General features: G+C 38.0%; 1 protein-coding gene across 1 annotated transcript; it reads left to right on the top strand.

The window, feature by feature from the left end:
• The first annotated feature begins 9913 nt into the window (after positions 1-9913).
• Positions 9914-20102, top strand: LOC132598501 (pleiotropic drug resistance protein 3). Its single transcript, XM_060311418.1, has 24 exons — positions 9914-11542; positions 11741-11864; positions 12328-12413; positions 12571-12655; positions 13147-13306; positions 13393-13469; positions 13657-13710; positions 13799-13889; positions 13983-14284; positions 14365-14646; positions 14794-15107; positions 15261-15421; positions 15512-15615; positions 16247-16400; positions 16486-16626; positions 16754-16827; positions 16936-17268; positions 17369-17659; positions 17814-17897; positions 17997-18130; positions 18260-18487; positions 18976-19147; positions 19253-19507; positions 19629-20102. The coding sequence occupies exons 1-24, from the start codon at positions 11157-11159 to the stop codon at positions 19893-19895; spliced, it is 4359 nt and encodes a 1452-aa protein (XP_060167401.1). The 5' UTR covers positions 9914-11156; the 3' UTR covers positions 19896-20102.
• Positions 20103-21041: the final 939 nt, after the last annotated feature.

Here is a 21041-nt window from a genome sequence, read left to right as displayed (position 1 = left end):
ATCTATACTGATCATAAAATCCTCCAGTACATCTTTACACAGAAGGATTTGAACTTGCGTCAGAGGCGATGGTTAGAGAGTTTAAAAGATTATGATGTGGACATTCTGTATCATCTCGGGAAGGCTAATGTGGTAGCCGATGCCCTCAGTCGCAAATCTATGGGTAGCTTGTCTCACGTATCGCCAGAGAGAAGAGAAATGGTCCGTAAAGGTTCATCGATTGGCTAGCCTCGGAGTTCGATTGTTAGATTCAGGTGATGCAAGAGTTACTGTTCAAGACACAGCGGTATCATCCTTGGTAGTTGAGATAAATGAGTGTCAGTATGAGGATCCTGTTCTAGTTCATTACCGAGATACAACACCTCAGAAAGAAAAGACACCCTTTGTGATCACAGGTGATGGGGTACTCAGATATCGAGGTAGATTGTGTGTCCCTAGTATTGCAGGACTCCGTTAGCAGATTATGGGAGAGGCACAATACTCCCGCTATTCTATTCATCCAGGCTCGACAAAGATGTACCATGATCTCAAGGAAGTTTATTGGTGGGATGGTATGAAAAGAGATATAGCAGAATTTGTCGCTCAGTGTTTAAATTGTCAGCAAGTTAAAATAGAGCACCAGAAGCCTGGAGGTCTATTGCAGGCTATGGAGGTTCCGACATGGAAGTGAGAGGTAATTAATATGGACTTTATTACAGGGTTGCCCCGTACTCAGCGGAAGTGTAATTCGATATGGGTCATAAATGATAGGCTCACAAAGTCAGCTCACTTTCTGCCTGTTAGAACTACTTATGCAGCCGAGGATTATGCGAGGCTTTACCTTAAGGATATTGTACGACTCCATGGTGTTCCTTCAGCCATTATTTCAGATAGGGGAGCACAGTTCACAGCCAGATTCTGGAAGTCTTTCCAGCAGGGATTGGGGACTCAGGTGAGTCTTAGCACCGCATTCCACCCGCAGACGGACGGGCAAGCAGAGCATACTGTACAAACCCTTGAGGATATTCTTAGAGCTTGTGTGCTTGACTTTTCGAGCAATTGGGAGGATCATTTTCCTCTTATCGAGTTCGCATATAACAACAGTTATCATTCCAGTATTCAGATGGCTCCTTATGAGGCCTTATATGGGCGGAGGTGTAGATCGCCCATAGGATGGTTTGATATTGGGGAGGATCAGTTACTAGGCCCAGACTTAATACAGCAAACGGTTGAATAGGTGAAGGTAATTAGAGAGAGGTTGCTAACAGTCTAGAGCCGACAGAAATCCTATGCGGATAATTGGCGACGTAAGCTAGAGTTCAAGATGGGCGACTGGGTGTTCCTGAAAGTTTCACCTATGAAGGGAGTGATGACGTTTGTGTCATGCCCCGAACCATGGCCTGGGCGAAACATGACACTCGGTGCCATGCTGCATGTGACCGAGCGAAACACATGGCTTGCTGAATCATCATGAGGCATACATGAGTGGAAATATAGCATGAACGTGATGAGCTTTTATAAAACATGAGATGTCATAATAATTTAATGAAAAATACTTGTTTAAATCATAAATGCGGAAATAACATGAGTTGAGCCAAAGATGGCTAAATACCTTGCATGTCTAACATAACTAAACTGACTAGTCTATGAAATCTCTAATCGTGAATCTTGACTGGAAAACGTACTTGCTGGGACAAGGCCCCCCAGCATACCTTTAAATGCATGACTAGTAAAATAAAGATAACTGACTAAACCCCGAATGAGATGGGGCTCACCAATGAGCTAATACGAGCAAATCCTACTGAGCCGATGCGACGTCCTATAAATACATACCTGCATCGTGAAATGCAGGTCCCCGGGCAATAAAAGGGGACGTCAGCACATTGAATGTACTGGTATGTAAAGCAACTGAAAGAAATAACATGGGACATGGAATAACATGATAAGAACTGAAATTGAAAACCTGGACATGAACATGAACATGAGCATGAGCATGAGCATGAGCATGAGCATGAGCATGAGCATGAGCATGAGCATGGGTACATATATATATAACATAAGTAAAACATGATAAGTAGGGAGAACATTTCATAAACCGACAACATGATATCACCACGTGGATACGTGGATTCTGGTACCTCGCCGGACCAGCAGAGCCCCCATACCTTGCCAGGGTATAAGGTGGTAACGTGCCTGATGGATCCATTCAGTGTAAAATTAAGGTATCGTCCTAACTGGGCGGAGCGATCCTTATCCTACGGTGGCTACGTAGTTTCAGGCTATCTGAGCCTTCTCGGTAATTCGTGCAACTCCCAAAAACATGAACATAATATAGTTGGCTAAGAAGCCCATGATTTTCGTGAAATAACTTGTAATCATGATTTCACGAAGTAACTTGTAACATAGCTTGTATCATGGTTTCATGAGATAACTTGTAGCATGGTTTCATGAAATAACTTGTATTTAGCATGTATATTTCTTGTATCATGACATGAAAGTAATTATATGATTTAGGCAAAATACATCAAAACACCTCTAAACTATACCCAAAATGTCGATATCACACTTAAACTATGCAGACGACCCATTACACACCTAATATATGAAAAAGTGGAACTAATAACAACTCCTGAGCTGATGTGGCATAAAGTGTAAAATTAATTAAAAAATAGGCGCGTTTCGATTAAAATTAATTCATTTTTTCTTTTTCTTTTTTAATTGCAAAATTAATATTTTTGTAATCCCACCCCATTCTTCTTTCATTCTTGTAATCTCACTTCCACCCCCATTTCTTCTTCATTTTTCCGCCATTGATGGAGCTCCATCCGCCACAAATTATCTCGCCACCACATCTCACCGGAAAACACCATAGCCACCACCACCACCGCCATCAATTTCACCCATTTCTTTTCCTTTCTTGAAAAAAATATCAAAATACTACAAGAAAAAGGTTCAGATTTTGGAGCCATTAAAAGTTGGAATTTTGTAGCCATGAAACCTAGGTTACTACTAAATCTCTGCAAACTCTATTGGATTGTGGATTTTTTTTTAATAATGAAATTAGAAAGTAACAATTAATTGCCCGATTAAACAATGTGATGAGAAAAATGGAGGAAAGGGGCAGGGGACGTGAAGATAGGGGAGCAGGGGGAGAAATGGCGGGGGAAAGGTAGCAGTGGGGGTGGGGATGAGATTAAAAAAATATGAATTTGGAGGATGGGAATGAAGAAGAAATGGGGTGGTAGTGAAATGTGAATATGAGTTGGTGGATGCCAAGTTTGCTAACTTGAATTGGTAGTGGTGAAAGCGGGCTGGTACTACTACTGCTGATGTAATAGCAGCAGTAGTAGTAAAATTACTAATACTCCCTCTGTTCAAATTCATTTGTCCATAATTATTGGAGGATTTGTTGTGGTGAAATTGGTGGCGGATTGGTGGTGGTGAAATTGATGGCGATGGTGGTAGCGCATTGGTGATTCTAGTGAAATGAGGTGGTGGTGATGAAGAAGATATAATTATTGGAGGATTTTAATGGTTAATTAGGGATTAATTAGTGTAAATATAATTAATAAAAAATTAAATGAATAAAGAAAAGGAAATAAATATAAAATTAAAATTTAGGAAATTTCCAAGGTGGCGCTAACGTGGTGATGAGAGTGGGTTACACTTCCCATTGTGCAAGTGGTCATCAGTTTGCAGGGGGTAAATAAATTCACTTCTGAAATGTTCAGGTGTGTAATGGGTCGTCTGTATAGTTTAAGTGTGATATCGACATTTTGGGTATAGTTTAGGGGTGTTTTGGTGTATTTTTCCTATGATTTAATTGCATGAAAACTTGTAGACATATAGGATATTCATGAAATAATCATTCTTAGTCAAAAACATGCATCCAAGAACCCATAGAATACAAAATATGAGTTTTCATGGATTACAGACAGATTCTCAATAATCATAATGAGTATCAAGAACACAATGATAGAATAATAGCAATTCAAACATAATATAGTCACAGACATGGACCCAGAGTTATCATGAGAATAGTATAGAATAGAAACCCTAGTTTTGTAAAGTTTCATACTTTATGGATTAGGAGGCGTGGGGAAGAACAATGATGTTCTCACACGTAGATAATAACTCTACATACCTGGTAATGCTCCAAAACTTGAATTAAAGAGTTGAACTTTGAAGAAGATTTCCAAAATCTTAAATTCTTGAACTTTGAGGTGGGTTTTCTTGAAAAGCTTAGTTTAGGAATGATGATTTCTTGTTTAGATTACAAGGATATGTATTAGAATTGACTTGGAATAATTAGAGTAGGCTTACCTTGGTGTTCTTGATGATGCAAAAGGGTAGGAGGTCGTTCTAGGGCTTGAAGGAATGAAAAATAATGATTTGAACTGATATGGACGAATATATACTGTTCTGAAAAATTGAGGTTTACGCCCAGTGCCGTATTTTGAAAGACTGGCCGTATTTTGAAATACGGTCCGTATTCCGTATGGACTGCACTGCGTCTCTTCAGTAAAATGGTCATAACTCTTTGCACAGATGTCCGTTTGACCCTCATAATATACCGTTGGAAAGGTATTTCAAAGATCTACAACTTTCATCAAGGACATTTTCCCAAATTCCAAATAAGTTTTGAAATACGGGCCGTATTTTGAAATACGATCCGTATTTAACAATGTAACATCCAAATGCCAAATTCCAGAATGTTCAGAAATCTTTGGTACCAGTTTACGACTTGAAATACGGGCCGTATACTGAAATACAATCACTGTTCATGGGTGTAAACTACCATCTTACAACTGAAGAGGAAATTTCCAATTCCCATATTCTTTATCGGGTTTTCTAAGTCTAGGATCATGGCTAAAGCTTAGGTTAAAGGTACGGGGTGTTACAGTTTGGCAAGAAGGGTAAGTTGAGCCCTCGATATATTGGGCCATATAAGATCATTCGTGTAGTGGGTACAATGGCATATGAGCTAGAATTGCCTTTGGAGTTAGAGTCGGTGCATCCAGTATTTCATGTATCTATGCTTCGTAAGTGTATCGGAGATCCTTCAAGAGTTATACCAGTGAATGATATCCAGGTGACCGAACAATTATCATACGAAGAGACTTCAGTGACTATATTGGACAGACAGGTCCGTCGGTTGCGAACAAAGGATGTAGCCTCCGTTAAAGTCTTGTGGAGGAATAAGAATGTTGAAGAAATGACTTGGGAAGCGGAAGAAGCGATGAATATTAAGTACCCGCATTTGTTCCCAGCAGTACAGGAGGTGCAGTCAGAGGCATCACTTTTCTCAGGTATTATTTCATTTCAGTTATCGTGATTGGTCGTGTGGGGCCATAGTATTGTATGTTATAGTATGTGTCCCTGTGAGGCATTATTTTGAGTTGTTGCGTACAGGACGGATTGATATAAGTACAGGGGAAACTATGCCAAAATTTCTATAACCCAGGATTGCTCGAACATTCGAGGACGAATGTTCCTAAGGGGGAAAGAATGTTACACCCCTCGTCTTCGTAGTGGTAGAACTTATGATTTCCTAGTTGGGTATGCCTTGGGAATTGACCCGAGCCCGAGTTTTGGAGATAGGAAGTGTCCTACCCCATGTGCAATGGTACCAGCAGGTATTCCTGGTGATTTACAGGATTTGAAGTTGAACGAATTGAATCGATGCGACCTGAACCGAATTAGAAAAGTTTACAGACACCAGTCAAGATCGATGGGTCGTCGAACCTGTCGACGGGCCGTCGTTGTGCGACGTTGATAGGATTCCGCAGCTCTGCATTCTGCAGGCGCACGTCGACGGGTCGTCGACCCGCTCATCGAACTGGACCACTGAAGCATTTAATTCTCCGAGTATAAATACATGGTCCACGACTTTCTGTCTTATTTCTCTCTTTCCCAGATCAGAAAACCCTAATATTTTGCTCTCCCAACATTTATGGCATAGTAGTGAAGATTTGACAAGACCCGGACCTCGTAACCCCGAGCTTGTGAAGAAGAAGGTTGTTTCTAGGGTTTCTCCAAGAATGGGAAGCTTAGGGAGTTAAAGTTAAGGTGATTCTTGGGATTCTTGACCCCTCAAGGTATGTAAATGATTCCTACCCTTGTATTTGAGTTGCTATCAAGAGCTTTAGTGATTTTAGGTAAAGAAAAGGTATTTGTGGAAGTGATAGATTGATGAAAAAGAAATGATTAGGGATGGATTTACGCGTATTTGGATATATATAGGCACTATCTGTGAGGACCCAACCCCATGGGCCATGACTAGTGCCCGAACTGGACACTCGTATACGTACCTGCTAAATATAGTCAAACCGAATCTATGAAACAATATGGAAACTTGCATAAGAACTCCAAAGGTTCATAACGTCATCATATATATACATACTCGGATAACGTGTCTCCTGAGGAGTCACAACTAATCAAACCATAATATGATACGCAAGCCGATAAGGCTGCCAGTACATATCAATATCATACGCAAGCCGACAAGGCTGCCACTACATAACAATATCCATAGCACATCGTATAGACACAACTGAACAAACTTATACACAACCCACACATATGTCTACACACCTCTAAGAGTATCGATAGTGAAATATGACGGGACAGGGCCCCGCCGTACCCCTGGATAAACATATATATACATCATAAGATCTGTACCAAAAGTCTAGGCTCCAGAACAGTGGAGCTCTCCAAGACAGCTGAGTAGAAGTCCTAAGCTGGAGGGTCACCAAACCAACTATTTGTACCTGCGGGCATGAAACGCAGCCCCCGAAGAAAGGGGGCCAGTACGGAATATGTACTGAGTATATAAAGCACGTGATACAGTAAAGAGGATCATAACTGAAATAGAGGTCACAGGAGACAAGTATGACATTCAAAATACCAATACATTTGCCTTATGAAATGTAAATCATGCATATCAATATCATATATCATACCCGGCCCATTATGGGACTCGGTGAATAAAGTCATCCTTGGCGCCATAATCACATCATCACATCATCATCATCATCATATATATATATATATATACCGTACCCGACCCTCTAGTGAGGGACTCGGTGAACAATGCAGTGAAACTGTGCACGAAAACATACCCGGCCCGGGACTCGGTGAAAGACATATTGAGGCATGCACGAGCAGAGTAGTGAGCAACCATATGCAAACTAAATCATATCTGAGACTCAATAGAATAATCAAAATGAACCATCATTTGAAAATCAAGGCAATAGTCATATCAAGCACCCTTCGAATGTCACTATGGATTATATCAAAATAGGACGGCTGGAATCATAGACATGTATCAAGACATAATGAAATAGGTTCTGGAAATCAAGAACATTAGCCATTCTAGTATCTCTAAGAATAGGAGCTTCTTTGGAGTTAAACATTTGTCGTCTGTTTGTTTCATATGGATCATGCCAAAAAGAAAGAAGGGTTAACTTTACATACCTTTAACGCTTATTTAAATGTCCAACGTCTACTTCTCGAGCTCGTAGGTCTAAAATTAAGATAACATAAGCCACAGTTGGATCATCCACTTCACTTACTAACCAATCCAAGTACGAATGAAACTTAACGAAATTCGGGCAGCATTTCCCTTGAAAACTTAACAATCCTCGAGATTCCAATCTAGCCAAACATCAATCAAAATACCAACAACAACAACAATTTCATATTAAACTAGAATTAAATCCATTCTTAAATCACTTCCAAAACAGCTCAATATACATTCGTATACCAATGCTTGTATACACTTCTTTATTTTCGTATATCTATAGTATAACAACAAACACAACAACAACAACAACTAAAGCCAATCCCACGATATTCCAGCCCACAAAATAATTCATATCAACCACCAAACAGCCCCAAAATATTGTCACAAAACAACCACGAAAATCATATAAAAACAACCCGGTATACGCTTTGTATATGATATCTTCATACACTTTATTCTCCCAAATTCAAGAACAACAACTTGTCAACAACATCAACAATTATTATACATCATAAATCAGCTAATTCCATCCATTTAATCCAACTAAAACAGCCCCCGATCCATAAATCTCAACAAAACAACAAACGAATTTATAACGCTATTTTCTTCGTTCTAATCCGTTAAAACTTTAAATAAACTTATTAACAATGAAAAAGGGACCTTAATCTTACCATAAGTATGCAACAACCACGTCAACACTCTTCTTCTTGGCTGATTTTTAGCTCAAATTGAAGGCAACGCAACGTACAACACTTTTCTCTTCATGAGCTTCGGGATTCGGGGCTCAGATTGTGATCAAAATTTGGTTTCTCTCTCTAAAAGCTCTCTTCCCTCTCTCTAGAATTTTCTAGATTTTTTTGGTATGAAGATGAGGAAGATAAGCTGAAAATTACCCTTAAATAGCAAGGGAAATGGGCCTGACCCGACTTGGAATCGGGTTGGGCCCATTTCACTGCCCAACTTGACCTTTCTGCCTTAAAACGTCCATAAAGCTTTATCCCAATGTCACATACAGGCCCACGACCTATGGTTGGAAAGGTATTTCAATTATCTACAACTTTAATTTTTGGAGTTTTCCCAAATTCCCAAATAATGATGGGGTTATGGCCTTCCGAAGTCAGATCACCCGAAAACGTAGCTTAAAAACATCTTTTTGGAGGGCTTACACTTGGATTTGGCTCAAGGGTCCTTCTTGAGTTGTGTTTAACTTCACATATATTGTCCATATAACTTATCATATGTCCTTTATAAAAATCTCATCATGTGGGCCCCACCTCAGCTTACGGTTACGAGGGCTATATATCTTTTAACGTATTATTCTAATTATATTGTACGAATTCCAAATATCATACTCATGCTACAGAAGGAAAAAAGAATACAATTTACTCAAGAAATTACAGAAGGAAAAAAGGAAAAGGAATAGCAAAAGAAATTAAAACGCGACGTGAAAATGGACCACCTAGTTATGCAATGTAGATAAACTACTGACAGGTGGTCATTGGAATCTTGACAAAACTTGAAAGCTAAATCAGTGGGGGATATTCTACTCCATTGGGTTTTAATATTAATTACATGATCTAGACCAACCTGAAAACATCTTTTTTTATTTTTAAAGAGGTTAACTGTTGGCCATCAAATAGATTTCTAGCGTTTTTGTAAAGACATTCTGATCATGATAGGTCTTCAAATAGATTTCTTTACCATTTTATTTTTTTTCCTTTCAAATCTTGAATTGTGATAAGTGTTATTCTTGTGTCTTTCTTAGTTTGATTTGGAAAAAATTGTTAAATCCGAAAACCTAACTCAAAGTAAGAGATTAAACAATTTAACCTGCCTAATATAACTAAGTTATTCAAATTGGCAAAGAAAGAATTGAGTGCGACACGTTACAACTTACAAGACTGTCCAAGACTATGGCTTTTACCAATAAGCTAAGTGTTTTTGCCTTAGTTTCTTTTTTCTTCCAATTATCTTCTACCATTTTTCCTTACCTTTCTTTGTTGTATAATGTTCTTTTATTTATGTTTCATATATTAAACGAACCCACCTGAAGAATGCGTTCAGGGTAGATATTACGTTTCGCTATTTATTAGGAGGTGGATGGGGGCGGGTTGCGTGTTAAAATGAGGGAGTGAGTAATTTTAGTAAAATCAGGTTATTTGAGGATTACGTCTGATTGGGGTATTTTTATAAACTTTGCTAACGGGAGGGTAGAAATAACCCAACTTGTAACGGGGTAAAACTAGCTAATAAATAAAAGTATTTTTTCCATTTCATAATAAGTGGTTTTTTAGTTTTTTTTTTTTTTTAAATAAGTGATGCTTTTTAGGATTTCAAGAAACTTTAGGCGGATTCTTCCAAAATTACCCTTATTTAAATAGTCAACATTCATTAACTATTTTTTCTTTTTCTAAAAAATAGTAAAACTTATTTAGGGTTAAATTAGTAAAAATACTCCTAATTTTCTATGAGTGAGCAACTTCTCAAGAATTGTGCATGAGCCTAAAAAACCACTTACTATGAAACGGAGGGAGTATAGGGGTAGTTTGGACCCTTTTCCCTTTTTCTTTTTGCTGTAGACCTGTATGTTGATGAATAATTATAATATTTTGGTAGTTTAGACACCCATAAATTGAGTTAAAAGACATATTTAGTATTGGAATGAATGGAAAAAATATCGGATAATTCTATCCACCAAAACTTGGATAAATGGGTAAAAATCGCCTAATATTTTTGGCCTCCGCTAGAATTTAATTATGAGACTTCACCATCTTCAGCTCAGTTCATTGACCACTGGGACACAATCTTGGATAGTTGATTATGCTGTCACTGATAATGTTCTTTTGATTGGTACTAGTAATTAATATGGTTTAGTTGTATTTTCAATTAAAATTTTTAATATTACAATTCATAGAACTGTAAAATTCATCTTCCTGGAGACCTCCTATTTAGCTGGAGTGTCTCACGCCTTTACATGAGTGCACATACAGCACTCACCCACCTCCCTCCAACTACAAAGAATATTCATATATATATATTTGTGTGTGTGTGCGGGCCGGTGCGTGGGTGGGGGTGTTTGTTGTGTGTGCGCGCGCGGGGAGTTGTGTGTGTGTGATAAACAATAGTATGAGGAATTTTCAAATTGTTTCTTGTCATTTGTGCCAGCAAAGCAATAATGAGTATGGAACTTGGCGATAGATAAAGGAAGAATCTTCTGTTTAAGTCTTTGAACTTTGGAATTTATGCACTTGTATGTCAGAGCCTTACAATAATCAATTCCTTATTCTCCTCCTACAAAAGTCAACTGAATCTGTGCCTTGAGGAGTTAGAGAAATGTGCAGCACTCTTTTGTTTATTCAAAGATTTCTCCTTTTTTAATTCCTTCAATAAGCCTTATTTATTATCAGTTGTAAACTTCTGATTACTCTCTCTGTATGTCTCTTTCATTTACGTTATCTATATAAAGAAACCAAGAATGCCTTCATTCATAAAAAAATGTTGAATGATGTATTTCCTTACCTCATCTATCTTACGGTAAATTTAGCTGTTCAAGCAAGGAATGAATATTTTATGTTAGACATACATGGTGCACCCCTTTTTTGTCTTCTCCCTATAAAATGCAGGTTTGGAGCTGAAAATATTTACACCAAAAATGGCTCAGCTTGTTGGTTCGGATGATATTGAGTCATTTAGAATGGATCTCTCAGAGATTGGAAGAAGCTTGAGATCATCATTCAGGCGCCGGCCTTCGAGTTTCAGGAGCAATTCAGCCTTGAGCGCTGCTGAAAAGGACGATGTTGTAGACGAGGAGAACATGTTGGCCTGGGCTGCAATTGAGAGACTGCCAACGTTTGACAGATTGAGATCATCTGTCTTTGAGGAAATCAATGGCAATGAGGCCAATGTTAAGACAAAAAGGGTAACTGATGTTACCAAGCTCAGAGCTGTAGAAAGACATGTTTTCATTGAAAAGATGATTAAGCACATCGAACACGACAACCTTCAATTGTTGCAAAAAATCAGAAAGAGAATCAACAAGTAAGAGTTTTTTTCCATAACTCGCCAGTAAAAATTAAATTATAGACATTGAGAGGTCATTCCTCTTGCATTTGACAATGCTAATTGCTAATTTATGATCATCATTATCTGCATACCTCACAGTTTGTCTTTCATTTTATCAAAAATTTATCTGTTAGACGTAATTCAATGAACTGAGGCTACGGTTGACTCTTGTAGAGTTGGTGTAGAATTGCCTACAGTGGAAGTGAGATATAAAAATTTAACCATTGAAGCAGAATGTGAGCTAGTTCATGGAAAGCCTCTCCCTACTCTTTGGAATTCTCTCAAAAGCATAATGATGGTAAGTTTTTTCCATTTGATTGAACACCCTTTATATTGTCATCAATCTGATCTCTTACATTAATGCTAGTTCAAACCAAAGTAGCAGCTGTTTAATGTTGGATGTAAAAATTGATCATCAGGAGGCATTTATTAGGCCTTCAAGTAGGAGGACGTTATTAATTGAACCATTTTGAACTGGGAATAATTGAATCTTTCTTGTGCTAATATTTCCAGTTCAATACTTTGGCTTGTCTAACTTTAATAGTAGGTAACAACAATAAGTTAATTTTTTTGATGCATCGGAACCAATCCTGCTAGAAAAAGTAAGAGAGACTTGATGAGCATATTCAAAGTGATCCTGGTTTCAGAGCTCAAATGTTAAATGTATAGCAGAAAGTGCAAGCTCCAGCATTAGGTTGTTCTATTTTGCTACTTGTGATTTCGACAGTTCTTTTAATCTAGTGATTCAAATTGTTCAACAGAACCTTGCCAGGCTTCCAGGTCTGCAGTCAGAAGTGGCCAAGATTAAAATCATTAATGATATCAGTGGTGTAATAAAACCCGGACGGTATGTCATCGAAGCTTTTCCCTGCCGTATGCTCAATTTAAATAGTTATGCCAATGCAATTCACAATAAGTACACCAACACATTGTGAAATCGTTTTAAAATGTGAGATCTTGAACCTGTCATTTTGAATTACTCAAGTTCTTTGCTATTCTTACAGAATGACTCTACTGCTTGGACCTCCTGGATGTGGAAAAACAACACTACTGAAAGCACTTTCAGGAAACCTGGACAAATCTCTTAAGGTCTCAAGTTGTTTCTCTTTTAATGTCAACAAAAAGAAAGTTGTTTTTGTTTTAATGTCAGCAAGAGAAAAATATAGGAACACTCTTAAAAAAACCCTTAAGCTGATATAAAGCAAATAGTTTGATCTAGAACATACTGGAATGCGAATTAAAAGTTATCCATTTCAGTAAAATGAACTTTTACAGGCCTTCATTTGTCGGATTTGTTTTACTAGTTATTTCTCTGGTTCCTCTTAGTCACTTTAGTTCCTCCATATCTTTAAGATCTCAGCTAGGGAACACTTAATTGCCATCTTTCTCCCATTTCACCAAGAGAAAAATCTTTATTAACCTTACCACGCCACCTCCAAGAAAAAACTAGTGAACAGTTGCACTGATTTTTGCACCTTCACTTGAACAAGAATGATGTAGAATTCAAGGTTTGGATAGAGTTCATCACATATGGAGCTGATGTCGATATTACTGTGTCTGCTTCTGGCCATGTCTAACAGGTTTCTGGGGAGATTTCTTACAATGGTTATAAATTGGAAGAGTTTGTACCACAGAAAACTTCTGCATATATAAGCCAAAATGACCTACACATCCCTGAAATGACTGTTAGAGAAACACTAGATTATTCATCTCGTTTTCAAGGCGTTGGAAGCAGAGCAGGTATGTTTTTCGGCTCATGAAAGATAAACTGTAGTGATGAATACATTTCTGCACTGGCTTCTAAAGCAATACCTTTCCTTTTGAAGAGATTATGATTGACCTAAGCAGAAGGGAAAAAGAAGCAGGAATTGTTCCTGATCCAGATATAGATACTTACATGAAGGTAGTTTAACATCAAGTTGTTCCCGTTTCATCTTTGTTGAGCTATAAGTTGCTTGATATATTTATTGGACAAGACTATATCGAAATTTATAAGTTACTTGTAACATGCCTGGAGAAACATGTTTGTATTCCTCTGCAGTCAATGCTGTTATAGATTTTAACATTCTAAATCAATTTTAATCATACAGGCGATTTCTGTTGAAGGACAAAGGACAAACCTTCAGACAGATTATATTCTGAAGGTAACTTTATTGAAGTACTCTCTTTGACAATTATTTGTTAGAGCTCGGAGTAGAAGTTGGTGATTGCTACATTCTTGTGTGTGTTCAGATTCTTGGACTTGATATTTGTGCTGACACATTGGTTGGTGATGCCATGAGAAGAGGTATCTCGGGTGGTCAAAAGAAAAGACTGACAACAGGTAATTTTAGACCACGATCATGCTTCGTAACAAAGGTGTTAGTTGTACATTTGTAAGACAAGTATAAAGGAACCAATTATTTGTGTAACACAGGAGAGCTGATTGTTGGCCCCACAAAAGCATTGTTTATGGATGAAATATCAAATGGCTTAGATAGCTCGACTACATACCAGATCGTTGCTTGCCTTCAGCAGCTGGCACATATTACAGATGCCACTATACTTGTCTCGCTTCTTCAACCAGCGCCAGAGACCTTTGATCTATTTGATGATATAATCCTGATGGCTGAGGGAAAAATTCTTTACCATGGACCAAGAAATTCTGCTTTAGAATTTTTTGAAAGCTGTGGGTTCAAATGTCCTGAAAGGAAAGGGGTGGCTGACTTCCTCCAGGAGGCAAGTCGGTAGTAGTTAAATGGTCCTTACATTTCTTTCTGTCAATTAGAAGCTCATCAAATCGGTTCTTTTTTTTTCAGGTCACATCGAAAAAAGATCAAGCACAGTATTGGCATGGAACTAAAGAAACGTATAAATTTGTGTCAGTTGATATGTTATCAAGAAAATTTAAGGAATCTCCTTACAGGAAAAAGCTGAATGAAGAACTTTCTGTTCCATATGATAACTCCAGAAGTCATAAAAATTCTATAACCTTTCATGACTATTCACTTCCTAAGTGGGAGCTCTTTCGAGCTTGTATGTCAAGAGAATTCCTTCTGATGAAAAGGAATTCTTTTATCTACATATTCAAAACTGTTCAGGTCAGTGATCAGTCTTTTCTTTTTATTATGTTAGTTCAAGGTACTAAATGTTCTATACTTTTCACATTATCCAAACAAAGATAGCTGTCACATTTTCCTATTTGAGATTTCTCACAACTTATTGCAATTTATGCTTCAACCATGCAGCTTGTCATCATTGCATCCATAAGTATGACTGTATTTTTGAGAACTCGGATGGATACTGATCTTGTACATGCAAATTATTATTTGGGAGCTCTATTTTATGCTCTCATCATTCTTCTAGTGGATGGATTCCCTGAGCTGTCCATGACAATAACAAGACTTGCAGTTTTCTATAAACAGAATGACCTGTGCTTTTACCCAGCATGGGCATATGCAATTCCTGCTACAATTCTCAAGATTCCTCTTTCTCTATTAGAATCTGTCATTTGGACAGGTCTGACCTATTATGTCATTGGTTTCAGCCCTGAGGCTGGAAGGTGAGTGCTACATCTAAATATCTTCTACTTTGTTGCTGCTGTATCTCCAATAGGCTTCCATCAGCAGCTTGCAGTTCTCCAGTTGCTGTTATGTTTGAGGATGGATTTGAATAAATGTCATGCATTTTCGTGACAAAATTGTGTCACTTACAGGTTCTTCCGGCAATTACTTCTATTATTTGCTGTGCACATGACATCAATCTCCATGTTCCGTTTCTTGGCATCTGTCTGCCGGACTATTGTTGCTTCTACAGCTGCTGGTAGTTTATCGATCTTATTCGTCTTCTCATTCAGCGGATTCATAATACCAAGGCGTAAGAATTCCTACTTCTTTGTTCTTCATTTTGATATGATGCTCATGTGAGGGTGAGTAGCAGAACTAAATTACCGGTATTTGACTACAGCCTCGATGCCGATTTGGCTGAAATGGGCATTTTGGATTTCTCCGCTGTCATATGGTGAGATAGGTCTTGCTGTAAATGAATTTCTTGCCCCGAGATGGCAAAAGGTGAGGGCCAATAACAGCTCAAATACTTCTCTTCTTTCAGTTTTCTTCCCATCTTCTGTTATGAAATTACTGGAAAAAAAAAAAAAGAGATCATCCGTGTAAGAAAATGATAAAGTGTTGTTGTCTGTCTGTTCCTTTTTTGTTATCTGAAACTGTCTAGGGAAGGTTCTTGAAGTTCAATGACAGGTATCCATGTCAATGGTAGTGACTTAGGTCAAATTTGTAACATGCAAAGCGTAAATTGTCTCTTCGATTCCCAGAAACCTGAATATGCAATGTCCTTAATCATATACACAACATATCACCTTTTGGAAAGCATAGTACTTTTTTCCTTAATCTAAAGGCTACCTTGGACGCATGTGCTTGACGATTTGTATTCCTATTGAACTGTCCATTCAAGTACTTCATAGGCACTCAGTTTTGATAGTTATAGTAACCTCAAAAATGTGCCATAAAATTCTGCATGATGAGAATAACTCCAACTTGATGGCTTAGCAGCCTCATTAAATGTTTTACCTCCTTGATATATACATATCTGTAACTTAAACCAATATCTTTATCTGTCTTATAGCAGATTTTTTAATTTATTATCTATTCAATACTCGTATCACATGCTTCATTTTAAACACAGACGCTCTCGACAAACACAACTATCGGGAATGAAGTCCTTGATACCCGTGGGTTAAACTTTGATGGATATTCGTATTGGGTATCAGTTTGTGCCTTGTTTGGCCTTACAATACTGTTTAACATCGGTTTCACCTTGGCCTTAACTTTCTTAAAAGGTATGTTCATCTTTTTTGTACTTTAATGAATCTGCGTAGCAGGTTTTGTAATTTACTTGCTGGTTTTCTTGAAAACGCGATGTAGCTCCGGGTTCTCGTGCCATTTTGTCAACGGATAAGTACTCCCAAATAGAAGGAAGTAGCGATTCTCTTGATAAAGCTGATGCAGAAGAAAATTCCAAGACCACAATTCCTAGCACCACAATGGATTCTCATGAAGGAGCAGGTTACCCTCTTATTTCTATTGCACAAATAATTGGCTGAGAAACTTTGTTTTTGTTACTATCTTTCTCATCTCTCTTTATAGTTGCTTCCTTGCTCTTTAAAATATGGTTTCTTCTGTTGTTTTCCAGGAAGAATGGTTCTACCTTTCGAACCCCTATCTCTTGTGTTTCAAGATGTTCAGTACTATGTTGACACTCCTGCGGTAGTCTTATAAACCTATCTCATTTAGTATTTGGCTAATTTTGGATAACTAAAATCAGTTGAAACCAAAATTTCAGTGGCTGAGGTTGTGGTTTTATGTCCATTTCAGGCAATGAAGGAGCTCGGTTTCACACAAAATAGGCTCCAACTTCTTTCGGATATTACTGGCGCACTTAGACCTGGTGTCCTTACAGCCCTTATGGGTGTCAGTGGGGCTGGAAAGACGACTCTCCTTGATGTCCTTGCCGGTAGAAAAACAAGTGGTTATGTTGAAGGAGAAATAAAAGTTGGTGGGTACCCTAAAGTTCAAGAGACATTTGCTAGAGTTTCAGGATACTGTGAGCAGACAGACATACATTCTCCTCAGATAACTGTAGAAGAATCAGTTATATTTTCTGCTTGGCTACGACTTCATCCTCAGATTGACTCCAAAACAAAATATGTACGAGCTTAATAACTTAAAGCTTGAACTAATGTTTCTTTCGTGACCACCATTCCTTCTGGCGATATCTATATTTGAAACTGATGCGGCACATATGCAGGAGTTTGTGAAAGAAGTCCTTGAGACCATTGAGCTAGATGGTATAAAAGACATGTTGGTTGGCATGCCGGGTGTTAGTGGGCTTTCAACTGAACAACGTAAACGGCTGACAATTTCTGTGGAGCTTGTTGCAAATCCCTCAATTATCTTCATGGATGAGCCTACAACGGGGTTGGATGCAAGGTCAGCTGCAATTGTCATGCGGGCTGTGAAAAATGTTGCTGAAACAGGAAGAACAATAGTTTGCACCATCCACCAACCGAGCATTGACATATTTGAAGCATTTGACGAGGTAAGATGTATGTGAGGAGCAATTACTTAGTTATGCAGAACTCCTGAAGTAAAAACAAAGACGTCTACTTAGAAATATCTTTCAGTTTGTGTAAGTATGCGTCATTCATGGATATAATCAAAAAGTTATTCGTCTGAAATGAGCTATTTTGCAGCTGGCTCTATTGAAAACTGGTGGGCGCATGATATATTGGGGACCACTCGGACGAAATTCTTGTAAAATGATTGAATATTTTGAGGTGCACTAATTTCCCTTTTTATCAGTATTGCAGCAAGCCAGTAATAATAGCTTCTTTGCATAGTAGCTGAGACTGCTGTTTGTTTTTCTCATTTAACAGGGTATCTCTGGTGTGCCAAATATAAAGAACAACTACAATCCAGCAACATGGATGTTAGAGGTTACATCAACATCTAGCGAAGCTGAGATTAGCATAGACTTCGCTGAAGTATATAAGAATTCTGCTCTACACAAGTTAGTCATAGCTATTCACCTCATCTAGTTTTGCATTAAGTTTAAAATGTATCTTGGACTTTATATCACTTATAAGCACAATTTTCATATAACTAATGCATGATTCCTCTTGGTTTACACTTATTGTAGAAATAACGAGGAGCTTGTGAAGAAGCTGAGTTTCCCACCAGCTGGTTCAAAAGATTTGCATTTCCCAACCCAGTTTTCACAGAATGGCTGGGGGCAATTCAAGACTTGCTTCTGGAAGCAATACTGGTCCTATTGGAGGAGTCCTTCATACAATTTGATGCGCTCTCTGCACATGCTCTTTGCTTCCATTGTTTTTGGATTGCTCTTTTGGGATAAGGGGAAGAAACTGTAAGGCGATAAAATACTATTTAACTAAAGCTTCAATTAACTTATTGACAACATGCTTCACTATACCGTGGCAATTAGAAATTTATACGTCCTCATGGAGATTCCTTGGCCGCTTCTGATTTACATGTTTATCCCAAAAGTGATGCCTAATTAAGTGGTTGTCATGATATAGTTAAAAAAGGAATTAGGTTGTCTTATCCTATATTTTCTGCTCAGATATTCCTGATTGGTTTGTTGACATTCAATAATTTGGCTTTGTTATATCTTTGTTGACATCACCCACACAGCTAAAACAGAACTCCGGAGTTCCACTTTTAGTGTGTGAAAGTTTATGCAGAACTAAAGTTCTGTTTCATTGATGTGACTATCTATCTCAAATGACAATGCACTTGGTTATATCAACTAAAATAGAGTCGCTCTATATATATATATATTTTTTTTTTTGTATCTTAGACTGTCTTTTTGTTTTTTCTTCTTCCTTTTTGCAGAGATGACCAGCAGAGCGTCTTCAGTATATTTGGGGCTATGTTCACTGCAGTAATCTTCTGTGGCATAAATAATTCATCTTCAGTTTTACCATATGTGACCACGGAGCGGTCGGTCCTATACCGGGAAAGATTTGCTGGGATGTATGCTTCATGGGCTTATGCATTAGCACAGGTATATATAAGACTTAACAAAGTTGGCATGTTGACTTGTTGAGATTACAGGGGATTACACTTGTCTTCAACGGTTCAATGCTTCATATTTGAGTTGATTTTGTAGGTGGCAATTGAAATTCCATATCTTTTAGTGCAAGCACTTGCATTTACTGTCATCACATATCCAATGATTGGATATTATTGGTCGGCCCACAAGGTTTTCTGGTACTTCTATTCGATGTTCTGCACATTGTTGTACTTCACATACTTGGGAATGATGCTTGTTTCAATGACACCAAACTTCCCAGTAGCTGCAATTCTTCAGTCATCCTTTTACACAATGTTCAACCTTTTTGCTGGATTCTTGATGCCAAAAGCCGTAAGTGGTTCATAATTTAAGCCACTTCGGATGTAGAAATCAATGCATAGTTTGTAATTACCTCTGTCTGTGTGTGTATTTACATTTCAATATATTTTTTTTTCTTTTCCCTTCATTGCAGCAAATTCCGAAATGGTGGATCTGGTTCTACTATCTAATACCTACATCGTGGACGTTGAATGGGATGCTTACTTCACAATACGGAGATGTAGAAACGGAGATTACTGTCTTTGGAGAAAAGAAAACAGTAGCAGCCTTTGTTAGGGACTACTTTGGATTTCACCACAATCAATTACCTCTTGTAGCTGTTGTTTTGATTGCATACCCCCTTGTTTTTGCCAGTCTGTTTGCATTTTTCATTGGGAAGCTGAATTTCCAGAGAAGGTGATGTCGTAGCTTATTCATTTGTATGTAGAAACTTAATACTGTAGATGATCCAAATTAAATAGTTTCCCTGCTCCTTCTGTACATTAGACTGGTGAAAAATAAGGCTGTGGTATATTCATAATACGAGGGAGAGAAGTTACGTGGTTTGATACGGTACATGAGTTTTCTAATCTGTTTTTTTTTTTAAGAATAGATGAGAGTATAAAGTTTATTATACAAGAACTACAAATAAGCAATATAATTCCATCTTAAATTTGATATTGTAAAAGATTGATTGCAAACCCTTTACTGTGTTTAATTTCTTGTTTTGGTCAATGGACACATACTTAGAATCCTGATTTTTATATAGGCAAAAATGTAGGAAATATTTTCCTTGAATCCTTTCATTACTTGAATTGGTTTATATACAAAAATATTCTAACCTAAAATAGGAGATTACACAATATACAAAATATTCTAACCTAAAATAGTAGACTACAAAATATTCTAACTAATATTTACATAATCTATCACACCCCCGCAGTCGAAACGGGAGGTTTACGAACGCTGAGACTGTCCCGAAAATCTTCAAATAAGACCTGTGGTAGTCCCTTGGTGAAAATATCGGCAATCTGATAGCGGGATGGAACATGAAGGACACGAACCTGTCCGCGCGCAACCTTCTCACGAACAAAGTGAATGTCCATTTCAATGTGTTTGGTGCGCTGATGTTGCACCGGATTTCCCGAAAGATAAATGGCACTCACATTGTCACAATATACCATAGTAGCCTTATGAATAGGACAATGTAATTCTAATAGAAGATTGCGAAGCCAGCAGGACTCGGAGACAACATTAGCAATCCCCCTATACTCCGCCTCAGCACTTGAACGAGAGAGGGTAGGTTGGCGTTTCAAAGACCATGATATCAAGTTATCTCCAAGGAAGACACAATAACCAGACGTTGACCGACGTGTATCAGGGCAGCCCCCCTAATCCGCATCAGTGTAGGAAAGAAGGTCCATCACTGACGACGGATAAAGATGCAAATCATAGTCAAGTGTACCCTGAATGTAACGAATGATACGCTTAAGTGCATGCACATGAACCTGTCGCAGTGCATGCATGTGTAAGCATACCTGTTGAACAGCATAAGAGATATCCGGCC

Source organism: Lycium barbarum, chromosome 6 (genome assembly GCF_019175385.1).
Source record: "Lycium barbarum isolate Lr01 chromosome 6, ASM1917538v2, whole genome shotgun sequence".
Taxonomy (NCBI): Eukaryota; Viridiplantae; Streptophyta; class Magnoliopsida; order Solanales; family Solanaceae; genus Lycium; species Lycium barbarum.
Note: the sequence above shows the minus strand (reverse complement) of the source record. Positions and strands in the feature narration are given on the sequence as shown.

Excerpts from the sequence above, each read along its gene's own strand:
- LOC132598501 (XM_060311418.1), top strand. The coding sequence starts at position 11,157 with ATGGCTCAGCTTGTTGGTTCGGATGATATTGAGTCATTTAGAATGGAT. Across the intron at positions 13,890-13,982 it reads AAAGAAAAGACTGACAACAG|GAGAGCTGATTGTTGGCCCC; the intron begins GTAATTTTAGAC and ends TGTGTAACACAG. Across the intron at positions 17,660-17,813 it reads TATTTGAAGCATTTGACGAG|CTGGCTCTATTGAAAACTGG; the intron begins GTAAGATGTATG and ends GCTATTTTGCAG.